Source organism: Phyllostomus discolor, chromosome 2 (genome assembly GCF_004126475.2).
Source record: "Phyllostomus discolor isolate MPI-MPIP mPhyDis1 chromosome 2, mPhyDis1.pri.v3, whole genome shotgun sequence".
Lineage (NCBI taxonomy): Eukaryota > Metazoa > Chordata > Mammalia > Chiroptera > Phyllostomidae > Phyllostomus > Phyllostomus discolor.
Window position 1 is genome coordinate 40,264,930 of NC_040904.2, and position 14,488 is coordinate 40,279,417.

The 14,488-nt window shown below is 33.2% G+C and overlaps 1 protein-coding gene across 1 annotated transcript in view; it reads left to right on the forward strand.

Moving 5' to 3' along the window:
* The window catches only part of PIK3CA (phosphatidylinositol-4,5-bisphosphate 3-kinase catalytic subunit alpha), an 85,523-nt gene that overhangs the window by 54,797 nt on the left and 16,238 nt on the right, over positions 1-14,488 (forward strand). Inside the window, 9 exon segments of the mRNA XM_028505135.2 lie at positions 913-1,158; positions 2,045-2,130; positions 4,989-5,094; positions 5,609-5,761; positions 5,852-5,986; positions 11,481-11,605; positions 12,493-12,574; positions 12,879-13,043; positions 13,506-13,609. Of these exon segments, the coding sequence (XP_028360936.1) occupies positions 913-1,158; positions 2,045-2,130; positions 4,989-5,094; positions 5,609-5,761; positions 5,852-5,986; positions 11,481-11,605; positions 12,493-12,574; positions 12,879-13,043; positions 13,506-13,609 (1,202 nt within the window).

A 14,488-nucleotide genomic window follows, 5' to 3' on the forward strand; every position in this document is an offset into this window, starting at 1 on the left:
TGGCCTTCATGTTGCTTCCAGTGTGGTAGACATATGGATAAGAAAATTATAATATGTACTATAGGCTATTATATGTCATATAGCCTAATGTAATATAGGCTATTATAATATGTACACAGTAACATTTATATTGGAAATTTCTATCCTAAGTACCACTTCATGGTTCAAACCAGTGTGTTTTAATATATTTTTAAAATACATTCCCTATTTTTATCAGTCTCCTCTCTGTGTTTTTTTTTATTTTAATTTTTAACAAATGTTTCTCAAGAAATATTGTGACAAGAACAAGAGGACGCCAACCCTTGTTTTGTCATGGAAATGATGCACTGTATTTCCGGACTATAATACTCACCCCCCTCCCCAATTTCGGAGGAATAATGGTTAATGCTGCTGTTGAGTTCTGTTTACATTTACATTGGTGAAATATCATGTTATTTATGTTATTAAACATTTTACCACATTTTTTGCTTCAAATTTTTTTCCTATTTTTCTCTTCTAAAACCTAGGTGTATCTTATGGTCCAAAAAATATGGTAATAAAATGATAGAAGGTCACCAAATGATGTTGCTTTTCCTTTAACAGTGCAATGTTTTCATAATGAGTATCCTGTGATTCTTGTTTTTATTTTGTTTTTTTCTTGATAGTTAAAGGTAGAATTATAGTATCAAAAGCTGACTTTTTTTATACAATTTATATTTTGATAGGTGCTTGCTTGATCCTGCACAGTAACCTAACTCCCAAATGTTAGTATTTTAAATGTTAAATATAGCATCTGCCAAGAAATAGTCTACAATTTTTGATTTTTTATCACCTTTGCATATTAGTGTGTAAATTCTCTCATAATAGTCTTACATGTTGCTTTTAAAATAAAAAACCTTGTTAAAAAACAGCTTCTCTCTTAATCTTTTACAGTATATAAGAAGCTGTATAATGCTTGGGAGGATGCCCAATTTGATGCTGATGGCTAAGGAAAGCCTTTACTCTCAACTACCAATGGACTCTTTTACAATGCCATCTTATTCCAGACGCATCTCCACTGCTACACCATATATGAATGGAGAAACTTCTACAAAATCCCTCTGGGTTATAAATAGTGCACTCAGAATAAAAGTTCTTTGTGCAACCTATGTAAATGTAAATATTCGAGACATTGACAAGGTAAAGCCATTTATTTGATGCTTATTATTTCATATAAATTACTTCACATAAACTTTTTATTGACCTAAATAATTAACTGTTGACCTGCAGTATGTTTTCAGATGGCTGGAAAACCACCCATCCACCTCAGCTATTACACAGCTTATTGTCCTTTTTCTGTAATTCTAATATCACCAATTCTAATAGTCCAGTAGTTCTAAGTATTCATAATCCTAAGTGCTTAAAACCAGAAGTTCTACAGAATTTATTTTGTAGCAAAACCTGACCCAACCTGAAGAAATGTTTTTTATTATCTTTATTTATTCCACTACTATAAATATTCTTGTTTTGTTGCACAAATATTAATATATTTATTGTATTCTGACTTCTAATAGTATTAAGTAGTGTTTAGTATATGTACCTATTTTATAAAATATGAAAAACTCTGAATCTCATACTTGTCCTAAATTTGAGCCTATATTGATTTTTATTAGTCTGATACTTCCCCAAAAACAGCAACAAATCTTGATGGAGAATTTGCATCAGTATAACTTATTATATACTTAAGAAAAAGAGAACCGAAAAGCTACATCTGAACAGAAACTTCTAATGGGTTCTCTTATTCATATCAGTTACACTGTTTTGATATTGTTTAATGTTGGTTCTATCTAATATGTACAGTGTAGGGCAAAAGTAGGTTTACAGTTGTATGTGAAACACAGCTTATTCTTGTGTTGTTACTTATTATATTATTTTCCATACAACCAACTGTAAACCTAATTTTGCCCACACTGTATGTGGCATGTGTGTACGTATTTTATATATATGTATGTTTATATATATTTATCTCCACATACTTACTTCTTTCTTTCTTTCTTTTATTTTTTTAAATTTCTTTTTGTTTTAGATCTATGTTCGAACAGGTATCTACCATGGAGGAGAACCCTTGTGTGATAATGTGAACACTCAAAGAGTACCCTGTTCCAATCCCAGGTAAGGAAGTATATGGATTTCTGTCTTCAAAAGTCATATTAGTATTTAGCAATGTAATTAATAAAAGTAGTATAGTTTATATAATTAGTTTTATATGTTACATAAATTACCAGGCATTTACATATAGAACATAAGGACTTTCTGTCAAATCACAGGATCATTATTGATTCTCTGTAAAATTTTATCTGTAGGGTTTTTCTGATTCTCTCTTCCCAATGTATTGAGGAGAGAATAAACTATGGTTACAATTTTATACTGATGGTTGCCCCACATTTGATTCATAAACCTAGCATTTTGTTCTTTTCTTATCTCCATTATCATTTACACCAAGAAGAACTGAGAGTTGGCAAACAATTCCAGATCCAAACTACTCTGAGGCTGTTTTCTGCACATTATTTCCAAGAGTTCCTAAATACGACATTCAAATACATCAATTTCTTAGGAAGAGGGAGAGTTCTTGGAAACATTTTAAATTATTACCACCTAGATACAATGATGAAATAAGAGGAAGTATAATCCAACAGCTTGCCATTCTGCCATTTCTTTGCCTCTCTGTAGAATCATTTGGGATCAGAGTGTACCCCTGAATATAATAGTAATATTTTAAGAGAACTCAAATAAGTATTAAAGATTAAAGATGGATTTTGTGGAATACAGTCAAGCTAACCAGTAAATCATCCAGGAGTAAATTTCCTAATGAATTTAGACTGAATTCTAGGAGAGTCAAAAAAAGTTTTGATCTTGTACTTAAGTTGCTAGAGATGGCCACCATTCTAGAGTTTAGGTAAAGTTCCAAGAGATGGCAACCTTCTCTACCTGGAGGAAGGGAAATAGTTCCTCCCTCTACTTGAACCCTTAGGTCAGAAAGTATGTCATTCAAGTTAGAACTTACGCAGTAGCAACAAACAACACCAAGATCTTTTAAAATTTTTGTTAGAACAACAAAACTCGATTACCTTTATTTCCCACTCATGCTCCCTGACTGTCACAGTTTGAGAATGTGGTTGTACAAGGAACAGCAAAACAGTACTTGAGTAAAGAATAGCCAAAAATTTTCCAAATTTGATGAAAACTATCAAACCAACAATCTAAAAAGTTCAACAAGCCCCAAGCAAAAACCCCAAAATAATATTGGGTAGATTTACTCTAGTTGTTTAAAAACCAAAAAGTAAACTAACTTTGTAAAAATAAAAGGTAAATTTACTTAATGATATGAGTTAAATGTCAAAATTTTATTTAATTAAAAGAAGCTATTTAAGAAGCACTTATATTTGGTTATCTTTTCTTAAAGAATTCTTGAGTCTAAAAGGTAAAATCTCTATGGTAGTAGTATGAATATTTAAGTAAATTTTTTAACCTTTCTGTATTTACCAAAAAAATTTAAAGATAAAAGAAAATGAAGTTATCAGAAAAGATTTTAAAAATTCATACTGATACTGATTGTTCCAAATCTGTACTTCCCATATGCTAAATTACTTCATGATTTCTTCATAAATGTTACCAGTTATCTCCCAAACTCAGAAACAATTTGAACTATGTATAAGACCGTTGCCTAATAATAAAGAATTTAATTGGTGTGTGTGTGTATACTTGAGAAGAAGAAACATGCTTTATTCACATAGTATTATAAACAACTACATACACAGGTTATAGCTCTCTTAGAAAATATGGAGAATATTTCCCACTAACTCTGAGCAAGTCTAAAGATTTAGAAGTAATTAAAAAAAAAACCCTAAGTACAGTTACTCTGGACTTATCAAATCCCACAGTATTTCTTCTCCCTTCTTGTTGCTAAGTTCTGCCATTTTAAACGTCTTCTAATATTTAAGTGGAATATATATGTATATACACACACACGTATTTAACTTCATTCATAATCAAGCAAAGAGACTAGAATAGAGAACTTATTTTACTGAAAAACGTTTATGCCTTAGTTTGGCTAATTAAAAATAGAATTTTTATACTATCTTGTTGTTAATTCTTGTTTTATTTATAATCAAAAATAAAATGGGATTTTGAAGAAACCATTTGAAAAGTTTTCAAAATCAGTATCTAGCACTTGAGCTTTTGCCATGTGCTTATTACTCTTCCAGTTGATTTACTTCTGTTACCTCATTTAATCTTCACAACAACTTTATGAGAATAGGTACTGTTTCTCACATTTCCAAGGTGAGAGCACAAAGTAAGGGCCGCACATGTAATAAAATAGTACAATCAAGATTCTACTCTAGGTAATGTGACTTCTGAGTTCATACTTTTAACCACTGCTATAATCTTTTTTAAAAAGGTAACTTTTTTTAAAAAAGTTGACTCTTTACAGATATGTTTACTACATATTCAATTATATGAATATATCCCAATTTACCTATTTTACTATTACACATTAAGATTGTAGTTTTGGGATATTGTAAATAATCTGTTAACAGTCTATGCACAAATGCATGCGTTTCTTTGATTTTATACCAAGAAGTGGAGCTGAGTCATAGGTCACTTTTAGTAGATTACGCTTTCCATATTGGTTGTATAAATTACACCCCCACTAGCAGTGTGTGATATTTCCTGTTACTACACATTCTAACCCCCGCTTGGTGTCATCAGTCTTTAATAGTTTTAGCCAATCTCTTGTATAATGATAGCTCCATGACATTTTATTTTGCATTTTGTGGATGAAAAATGATTTGACTACTTTTTCCATGTTTATTGGCCATTTGAATATGATCTTGTGAAATGTCTTCCATTCAATCACAGTCCTGTTTGTTTTAGTTATATATTTTTTGATGGGTCGTAGGAGTCATTTCTATACTCTGGATAAACCCTTTTTTTGGTAAATTCTTTTTTTTTTTTTTAATTTTGCATAGGTGGAATGAATGGCTGAATTATGATATATACATTCCTGATCTTCCTCGTGCTGCTCGACTTTGCCTTTCCATTTGTTCTGTTAAAGGTCGAAAGGGTGCTAAAGAGGTAAAGTCTTTTAGAAGAAACAATTCACCTTTAGAAACTCCAAATTATACTACTTATTGAATTTTTATCAAGAAATGGATATTGTTTTTATCTAAAATAAATAAAATATTTAAAAATTTTAAATAAATAAATGTAGCATAGAAGAATGCTTTGAGAGAGCTTGCAGAATTTATTTATGATGAGTATGTCCTGAGATCAGATAGATACAATTTTGGAACATGCAAAGTGACTACATACAAATACCTGTTAAGTGACTAAATGCATGTATCTATCTTACTTCCTTTGGTTCATATTTCCTAATAACAATTAGAGAAAAGACATGTGATTTCAAATGGGAGAAAAGAAAACAACTTACACTTTGACAAAAATAATATAGTTTATTGTAGATACAATTATGAAGGTAGTTGTTGAATTCTGCTTCCTGGGGAAGAAAAGTGTTTTTGAAAGTTGTTTAATAATTTAATCCACAGAGTAGTGAATATTTTTTCTGTTTGTTTGTTTGTTTGTTTTTAAGGAACACTGCCCATTGGCGTGGGGAAATATAAACTTGTTTGATTACACAGATACTCTAGTATCTGGAAAAATGGCTTTGAATCTTTGGCCAGTACCTCATGGATTAGAAGATTTGCTGAATCCTATTGGTGTTACTGGATCAAATCCAAATAAAGTAAGCTTTTTATTATTATAAATTAGAATCTTTTCCTTTTTTATGACAGTCGAACACAGTATATATAATAACTTCTACTCCATCTCTTAGGAAACTCCATGCTTAGAGTTGGAGTTTGACTGGTTCAGCAGTGTGGTCAAGTTTCCAGATATGTCAGTGATTGAAGAGCATGCCAATTGGTCTGTGTCCCGAGAAGCAGGATTTAGTTATTCCCATGCAGGACTGGTAAGGAGAATCACTTGAGTTTTCTTAAGTATTAATCGTAATCAGTGGATTTGGGTACACACTCTTTGTATGGAAAAGGCTTCGTGTGTTTTTAGTTAACACTGGCATAGCTAGTATAGCCTCTAGGAATAATGCAATATAATAAAATTCTCTATGTGCTAATATTTTTACTGCAGCTCTGCCTCTTAGTTTTTCACAGCTCTAGCTTGCCTTCATTTACAAACATTTATTGAATGCCAACTCTATGTATGTGTATATATTGTGTGATACGTAGCAGGTAATAAAGTTGTGACCTAAAGAGACCTCCATTTAGTATACAGTCTAATGGTAAAAATAGGCATTAAACACGTAAAAGAAAAATATAAGATTATAGATCATGGTACATGCCATGAAGGAAAAAACAATAGTACAGTAAGAATGACTGCCTGAGGAATGGGAGAGAAAGGCTAATACTGGATTCAGAAAAGGCTTCTCAGAAATAGTAATCTTGAAATTGAACCAAAGTATAAATGTACTGTTAGGTAAGCTTGGAAGTAGAGGAAATTGCTTCACCATCGTAGCCCAGATTCCCTAGAAAAGAGTATATACAAAATAGAATTTAAATATTGATCTACTTGTCTGATCTTGGCCATAACATTTGAACCGTAGTATAACTGGGTTTAAAGACCATTAACTCTTTTTCTCAAGGGCAAAGGTGTCAGTGCTAAGAAAAGGAGATATTTTTGGTTTTTGTTATCTATTTTTCTAATATTCAAATGTATTGCTTTTTCTTTGGCCTGGTTGTAAGTTATAAATAGACCAACCAGTGAATATGGGGCCAAGAGGTACTGACATATGCCTACCGTGTTTTATACATTCCCAGGTACAATAACAGCAGCACCCAGGGTCTGCCAGCAGTCCAGCACTTAGTACTTTCGATGAGGAGTTTTCCAGTACCTTTTGTAAACTCAGTAATAATATAACCTTTACCCTTCCTGTCTATGCACTTTCAAAGATATATAAAAGGTATTCTAAGTAGAAATAAATGTAAAATTACTGAGTTTAGTCAGATACTGAAGTACAGCTGTTTGGATATTAAGAAGAGATTTTCTTGAAAAATGAAGCCATTTTTCTGTAAGTTTAATTTCTTGATAACAATCGCTAACATCTATCAAGTGCTTACTGTGTACCAAATGCCATACCAATCACTTTTCACATATCTCATTTAATTTTAAAAGCCATCTCTTTGAAGGTGGGTACTATTATAATCCTTATTGCACTAGTGAGGAAACAGGCTTAAAGAATCTAAATAACCTACCTAATGTCACTGTTTAATAAATATTGAGCATCTTACTCAACCATTCCATTATAACTGAACAGGAATTCCTTAGTTTTTAAATTGGGGTTGAAATACTTATAAGCATTCCCATGACATTTTCCTGTCCAATTAGTTATAGCTATAACTGGAAGGAAAAGGGTGATATAAAATTTCAAAATTCCCTGGCTTCATTATTCTGATTGGTATCTGTAAATGTAAAATTAGAAATGTTTATAAATAACATGGCAAATTTCTATTTGTAAATAGGAATTGAATAGAATAGGAATAGAATGGCAAAGAAGATGACCATTCTAACAATATTATGAGGAATCAAAGTTTTGAAAAATACTTCATTTTGACTTATAGGTATAGGAAGAACCAGAAGCAATGATTAGCTAGAATTTCTTAGATAATGTATTTAAAATCCAGACTCAGTATTTATAATAAGAATGTCAAACTCACTTTCACCAGGGGCCACATCAGCCTCAAGGTTGCCTTCAAAGGGCCAAATGTAATTCAGCTCCTTAACAGTTAAGGAGTAGTTACATTTATACAGTCCTAAAATTATTTCAGCCCTTTGAAAGCCACCACAAGGCTGATGTGGCCCCCAGTGAAAATGAGTTTGACACCCCTGATTTACAAGATGGACATGTTCCAGGCTCATGCATGACAGTTGATGAGCAAGCAGTTAGTTGCATTCAAAGGATATTGCTTATTTTGGATTGTAACCCTGGTTTTACTATGTTTAAATTCTTATCAAGGTGTCATATAATTGTTTTTAATTATCACTTTATTCTCTAAGTTATTCTAGATTAAATATATAAACAAATAAAAATAACTAAATGATATAAAAGAATTAAGAGGTCATGGACCCAGACAGTAAATGGTAATGACTACTTTTCCTGGTAAATTGAGGGTTAAACATTGATTATCTCTCACCTGAACTCTTTCTGTAGCCTCCTGACTGGTCTCCCTCCTTCTACAGAGAGCCCAGCATAATATTTATTGAATGTAAATCAAATCACAACTCATTGTTTAAATGACTTCCACTAAAAATAAAATCCAAACCTTTTACCCTGACCTACACATTTTACATGCTTTAAACAGGGATCCTATCACTCTGCTCCCTCATCTACTGGGCTTCAGGCTCACTGGCTTTCCCACAAACTCATCCTCCCTGTAAGATACTTTCATTGTTCCCTCCATCTGAAGTTTTTCCAGATCTTTTTGTGGATGGTTCTTCCTCGCCATTTGGATCACAAATTATTGCATTCTCAGAGGCCGTTTGTGAACACCTAGTCTAAAGTAGTCACTCAGACATTCTCTGTCAGATCACCCATAGTATTTAAGTCAGCTCTCCAGTATTTTTCTTACATGTTTATTAAGTTTTCCATTATAGTGCACGCCTAGTTAGTACAGGTTCTTTTACAGTTTTATGGCTCCCAAAAGTAAGAACAAGACAAAGCACACAATAAATGTTTTAATAAGTATTTGTTTAATGAATGTGTGCCAGCAATATTTCTTAATGCTGTTAGATAAATTAACAATGTTTAAATGTATAAAAACCTGGAAGCATGGATTTTTGCTTTCCTTTTTAGCCATTTGGAATATGTGTAACCCTTTCTAAGGTATATATAATTGTTCCTTATAATACATTAATTAATATGAACTCATAATTATTCATTATATAGTTAATGTAGCTATGTTTAAAGGGAATAAATGTATTGCTTGGAATCTTGGAATTATACCAAAAGTTATGATATTTTCTTTTTAGTTTCCAAGCATGCAATGTACATGATTTTAATGGAGGTATTTCTTTTTCTTTTTTCTCTTATTTATTTTTACTTTTTTAAAATTTGAATGTCTTAACTGACTATACAGATATATTCAGGCAAAGATTATGAAAGAATTTACATTTTAATTTTATTATTTTACTATCTTTTTTTAATATATTTTATTGATTGTGCTATTACAGTTGCCCCATTTTTTTTCTCCCCTTTATTCACCTCTACCTTGCATCCTCTCCTACCAGTATTCCTCCACCTTAGTTCATGTCCCTGGGCTGTGCATAAGTTCTTTGGCTTTTCCATTTCCTGTACGATTCTTAACCTCACCGTCTATTTTGTACCTACCATTTATGCTTCTTATTCCCTGTACCTTTTCCCCCATTATCCCCTGACCCCCCTCCCCACTGATCACCTTCCATATGGTCTCCATTTCTGTGATTCTGTTCCTGTTCTAGTTGTTTGCTTAGTTTGTTTATGTTTTTGTGTTCTTTTAGGTTCAGTTGTTGATAGTTATGAGTTTGTTGTCATTTTACTGTTCATATTTTTGTTCATCTTCTTCTTCTTAGATAAGTCCCTTTAACATTTCACAAAATAAGGGCTTGGGGATGGTGAACTCCTTCAACTTGACCTTATCTAGGATGTACTCTATCTGCCCTTCCATTCTAATAGATAGTTTTGCTGGATAGAGTAATCTTGGATGTAGGTCCTTGCCTTTCATGACTTGGAATACTTCTTTCCAGCCCCTTCTTGCCTTCAAGGTTACTTTTGAGAAATCAGCTGCCAGTCTTATGGGAACTCCTTTGTAGATAGTTCTTTCCTTTTCTCTTGCTGCTTTTAAGATTCTCTCCTTATCTTTAGTGTTGGGTAATGTAATTATGATGTGCCTTGGTGTGTGCTTCCTTGGGTCCAACTTCTTTGGGAATCTCTGAGCTTCCTGGACTTCCTGAAAGTCTATTTCCTTTGCCAGACTGGAAAAGTCTTCCTTCATTATTTGTTCAAGTAAGTTTTCCATTTCTTGGTCTTCCTCTTCTCCTTCTGGCACCCCTATGATTCAGTTGTTGGAACATTTAAAGTTGTCCCAGAGGTTCCTAAGCCTCTCCTCATTTTTTTTGGCGTCTTGTTTTCTTCATTGTGTTCTGGTTGAATGTTCTTTCTCCTGCTCTAAATCATTGATTTGAATCCTGGTTTCCTTCCTTTCACTGTTGGTTCCCTGTATATTTCCTTTATTTCACTCTGCATGGTTTTCACTTCTTCCTCTATTTTGCAACCATACTCAACCATTTCTGTGAGCATCCTGATGACCAGTGTTTTGAACTCTGCATCGGATAGATTGGCGCTCTCTTCACCACTTAGTTGTATTTTTTCTGGAGCTTTGATCTATTCTTTCATTTGGTTCATGTTTTTTCCTCTCATCGCTCCTGTTTTGTAGTAAGTAGCAGAGCTTGTGGTATTCTCCAGGGCGGGGCAACCCAAGTCTCTGTGTTGTGGTGCTATATGTAGTGGAGTGGTCCAAGAGGGAACAATGCCGCTTACTCGACTCTCAGCTGGCTTTCAGTTACTCCCCCTGCTACCCACCAGTAAATTGGGTCCTTTTGGTGCTGATTCCTGGGTGGGTGGGCTTGTATATGTTCTAGGACCCTGTAGGTCTCTCCATTGATTTTTACAGCCAGGAGTTCTGAGGCTTTATTTCCCTGAGCTGGAACCCTGGATTGCATGGTCTGTCCTGCTCCCCAGTTGTTCCTCTCAGGTTATCTGCTCACAAATGTGGGACCACCTGGTCCACCAGCCACTACCGTGCTGCAAGTCCTCTCCACTTTGGCTGCCTGTCTCCACCCCTCCTACCAGTCTGAATGAATGCTGCTTCTTTAACTCCTTGGTAGTCAGACTTCCATACAGTTTGATTTTCTGGCAGTTTTGGTATTTTTTTATTTTTAAATTTTTTATTGTCCTCCTTTTGGCTTTGTGAGGTAGATATACTTATATATCGCATAGGTAGATATACTTATGCCTCCATCTTGGCCGGAAGTTCTATTTTATGTTTTCATATTACAAAAATGTTAGCTGGTTAGTTAGAATACTGTGAAGGGTCCTCCTCATCAGCAAAAGAGGGAAATCATTCACTACTACCTCTAGTATTCCCATCATCTTAGCCCTAACTTTGGCAGTTACGGTTCTGTGGTTGGTGGTAATGTTAACCAAATCAGTTATGGGATTTGTTCCATAAATACTGTCTTGTCTTTTCTCTATCCCTAAAATAAAATCTTGAAATAGGAATAGTAAACTGTTTAATAACAGTTAATAAGCAATATAAAGTTTATTGACAGTTTTCCTTTTTTGTGTAGATCACTCATGAATCCTGGGTGAAAAAATCAACAAAGAAAATCATATAAAATATTACTGTATTTTACAGAGTACCAGACTAGCCAGAGACAATGAATTAAGGGAAAATGATAAAGAACAGCTCAGAGCAATTTGTACCCGAGATCCTCTATCTGAAATCACTGAGCAAGAGAAAGATTTTCTATGGAGCCACAGGTAACTGTTAAGATGAAGAGTCTCTGTTTCTTTCTTATGTTACAGAAGAAAAGAAAGCATTGACTTTGGCTGATCTTGCCCTTTTTTCTACCATACCTATTAAAGTTAAATAAAGCATAATTTACATGACTTTGTATTATAAACAATATTTTTTAAAGCTGGATATAAGATTAATATTTCTACAAAATCATTCCACCTTGGTACTAAACTTTGCACCTTGAAAGCTTTTTGTTAAATTCTAAGTAGATAAGACTTTTTTTAGGACTTGGTTTTCATTTTTGTTTTTTAATAAAATTCAAGATCCAAAAAAACAGCCTGTTATTTTAGATCAATTTAGTTGGTCTAGATATTTCATTTTTTAGGAGTTCCCTCCATTTTCCTTTTTTTTTTTTACACTTCCTCAGACTAATAGTGTAATGTTATATTTTTATTTATGAAGAGACTATCCAACTACGTGGCAAGTTTTGTTTAAATAAAGCAACTGTACTGCATTTCTACAGCAAGTTCATCAAAACATAAATTCTTTCCAGTGACCATGGTAGAAGTAGTGACTCTCCTTGTGGTTCACGTTGCCTAGTGAGTGAAAAAAAGAAGCTACAAAAAGAGTGTTATAAAATAAATTCATGATTTTTCCTAAGTATCTATCTTCCATTTGGATTTTTCTTTTGCCTTCCTTGCCTTTATAACTGTATCTAAATATGTATGTACATATATGTGCAGCAAAATGGTAAACACTCTTTTCTTTTGATTTTAAGGAAGGCTAGTAATGATAAATAGTTTTAAAAGTGTTTGGAACTTCTTAAAGATTACATAGTGTAAATTTAGATATCTGGGTCTTTTGAATAACATGCAAGAATGTGTCTCATTTTGTTTTCTTTTCCACACAGACACTATTGTGTAACTATCCCTGAAATTCTACCCAAATTGCTTCTGTCTGTTAAATGGAATTCTAGAGATGAAGTAGCTCAGGTAAACACATATTTGAGATTACTGGATAACTATTGCACAGAATAGGTATGTCGCTCAAACTGTTTTCTCAGAAAGTCTGCATACATAAGAGATGAAATGGACTGTATTAAATTAATTAATAATGGTAATGTAGTAGAGAAAAATACCATTCACACAACTTCCACTAATTAAATTAATTAGAATTGGACATTTTAAGCACTGAAATCATGGCAGGGGGAGGCCTTTATCTAAACTAATTTTAACATAAGAAAGTAAGACAATGTCTTAAAAGGTTCATTCACAACTCTCTTTGCTTTATACACAGATGTACTGTTTGGTAAAAGATTGGCCTCCAATCAAACCCGAACAGGCTATGGAGCTCCTGGACTGCAACTACCCAGATCCTATGGTTCGAGGTTTTGCTGTTCGATGCCTAGAAAAATATTTAACAGATGACAAACTTTCTCAGTACCTAATTCAGCTAGTACAGGTAAAATAGCATAAAATAGAAAAATAATGTTGTATTCTAAATTCATGCAGCTTCCAAAGCCTACAGTATTGCTTTATGCTTTAAAAAAGGGGTTTTTTTAATTTTTATTGTTTTTTTTTTTCCTTTACCATTTATCTTACCTGACCTGCCTCCACCCACCACCTACCCCAACAATCACCATACTATTGTCCCTATCCATGAGTTTCTTTCTCTTTTTATTTCTTTTTTTTCTCAATCCCTCCATCCACCCCAATCCCACTGAGCCCCACCTCCAGAGCTATCAGCCTATTATGAGTCTGTTTATTTTGCTTGTTCGTTCAGTTTTAAAAATCAGTTTTGTTAGCAGTAGTATTTACTTTCCTTCTAAACAAATTGTTTTTAAATCCAACTGTGCAAAAACTGGCCCTGATTTATGCAGAGTTGTTTTTATGTTTGTTTGTTTGTTTGTTTTTAAACACATAGGTCCTAAAATATGAACAGTATTTGGATAATCTGCTTGTGAGATTTTTACTCAAAAAAGCATTGACTAATCAAAGGATTGGGCACTTTTTCTTTTGGCATTTAAAGTAAGTCACATTATTTTCCAATTAAGTTTTTTAGATATATATTACTCTCTTAATATATGTGTAAATATACATACTTATATACTATAGTTTTTGTTTGTCTAGAAAAGTCTTCCATGCTGAAAGTATATTGTGCCAATGGTGAGTTTCTCCTCAGCCTTTCCTCTTTAACATTAAATAAGTGGTAAAATTCAAAATTGAATTTTCTACAAGAATGAGAGCTGAAATACTTTTAAAGATTTTTATTCTACTTTAACATAGTTAAATTTGTTGAATTAATGTTGATTAATGGTGTATTTGGTTTCACTTTAATGTGTGGATTAAAATACTGCAAAATAAAGAAAAAATCTTACCTTGGAATTCAGAAGTATAATGACAAAAAATCTCTGGTTTCTTACTAGAAACAAACTAATTAAGAATTTAAAGAGCCCTGGCTGGTGTGGCTCAGTTGGTTGGAGCATCATCCCATAACATAAAGAGAAAGGTAGTGGGGTTCAGTTCCCGGCCAGGGCACATGCCTAGGTTGCAGTTAGTTAGGTTCCAGTTGGGGTGCACATACAGGAGGTAACTGGTAGCTGTTTTCTCACATCAGTGTTCCTCTCACTCTCACACTCCTTCTTTTCCCCCTCTCTCTAAAATCAGTAAGCATGTCCTCGGGGGGAGGATAAAAAAGGATTTAAGGAAAGAATAGAAAATATTTTATAGAATAAGATATATCTGATACTTAAATTAACATGAGTTTTTAAATGTTAAAATAAAAGTGAAACCTCGAAGCTAGGTTTAAAAAAATTTAAATTCGGAGACAGTATAGAAAAGGAATATGTATGCCAGCAGAGTCAAATAGTACTCACTGAGTTCTTAACTCTTTCCCTGTTCATTTTA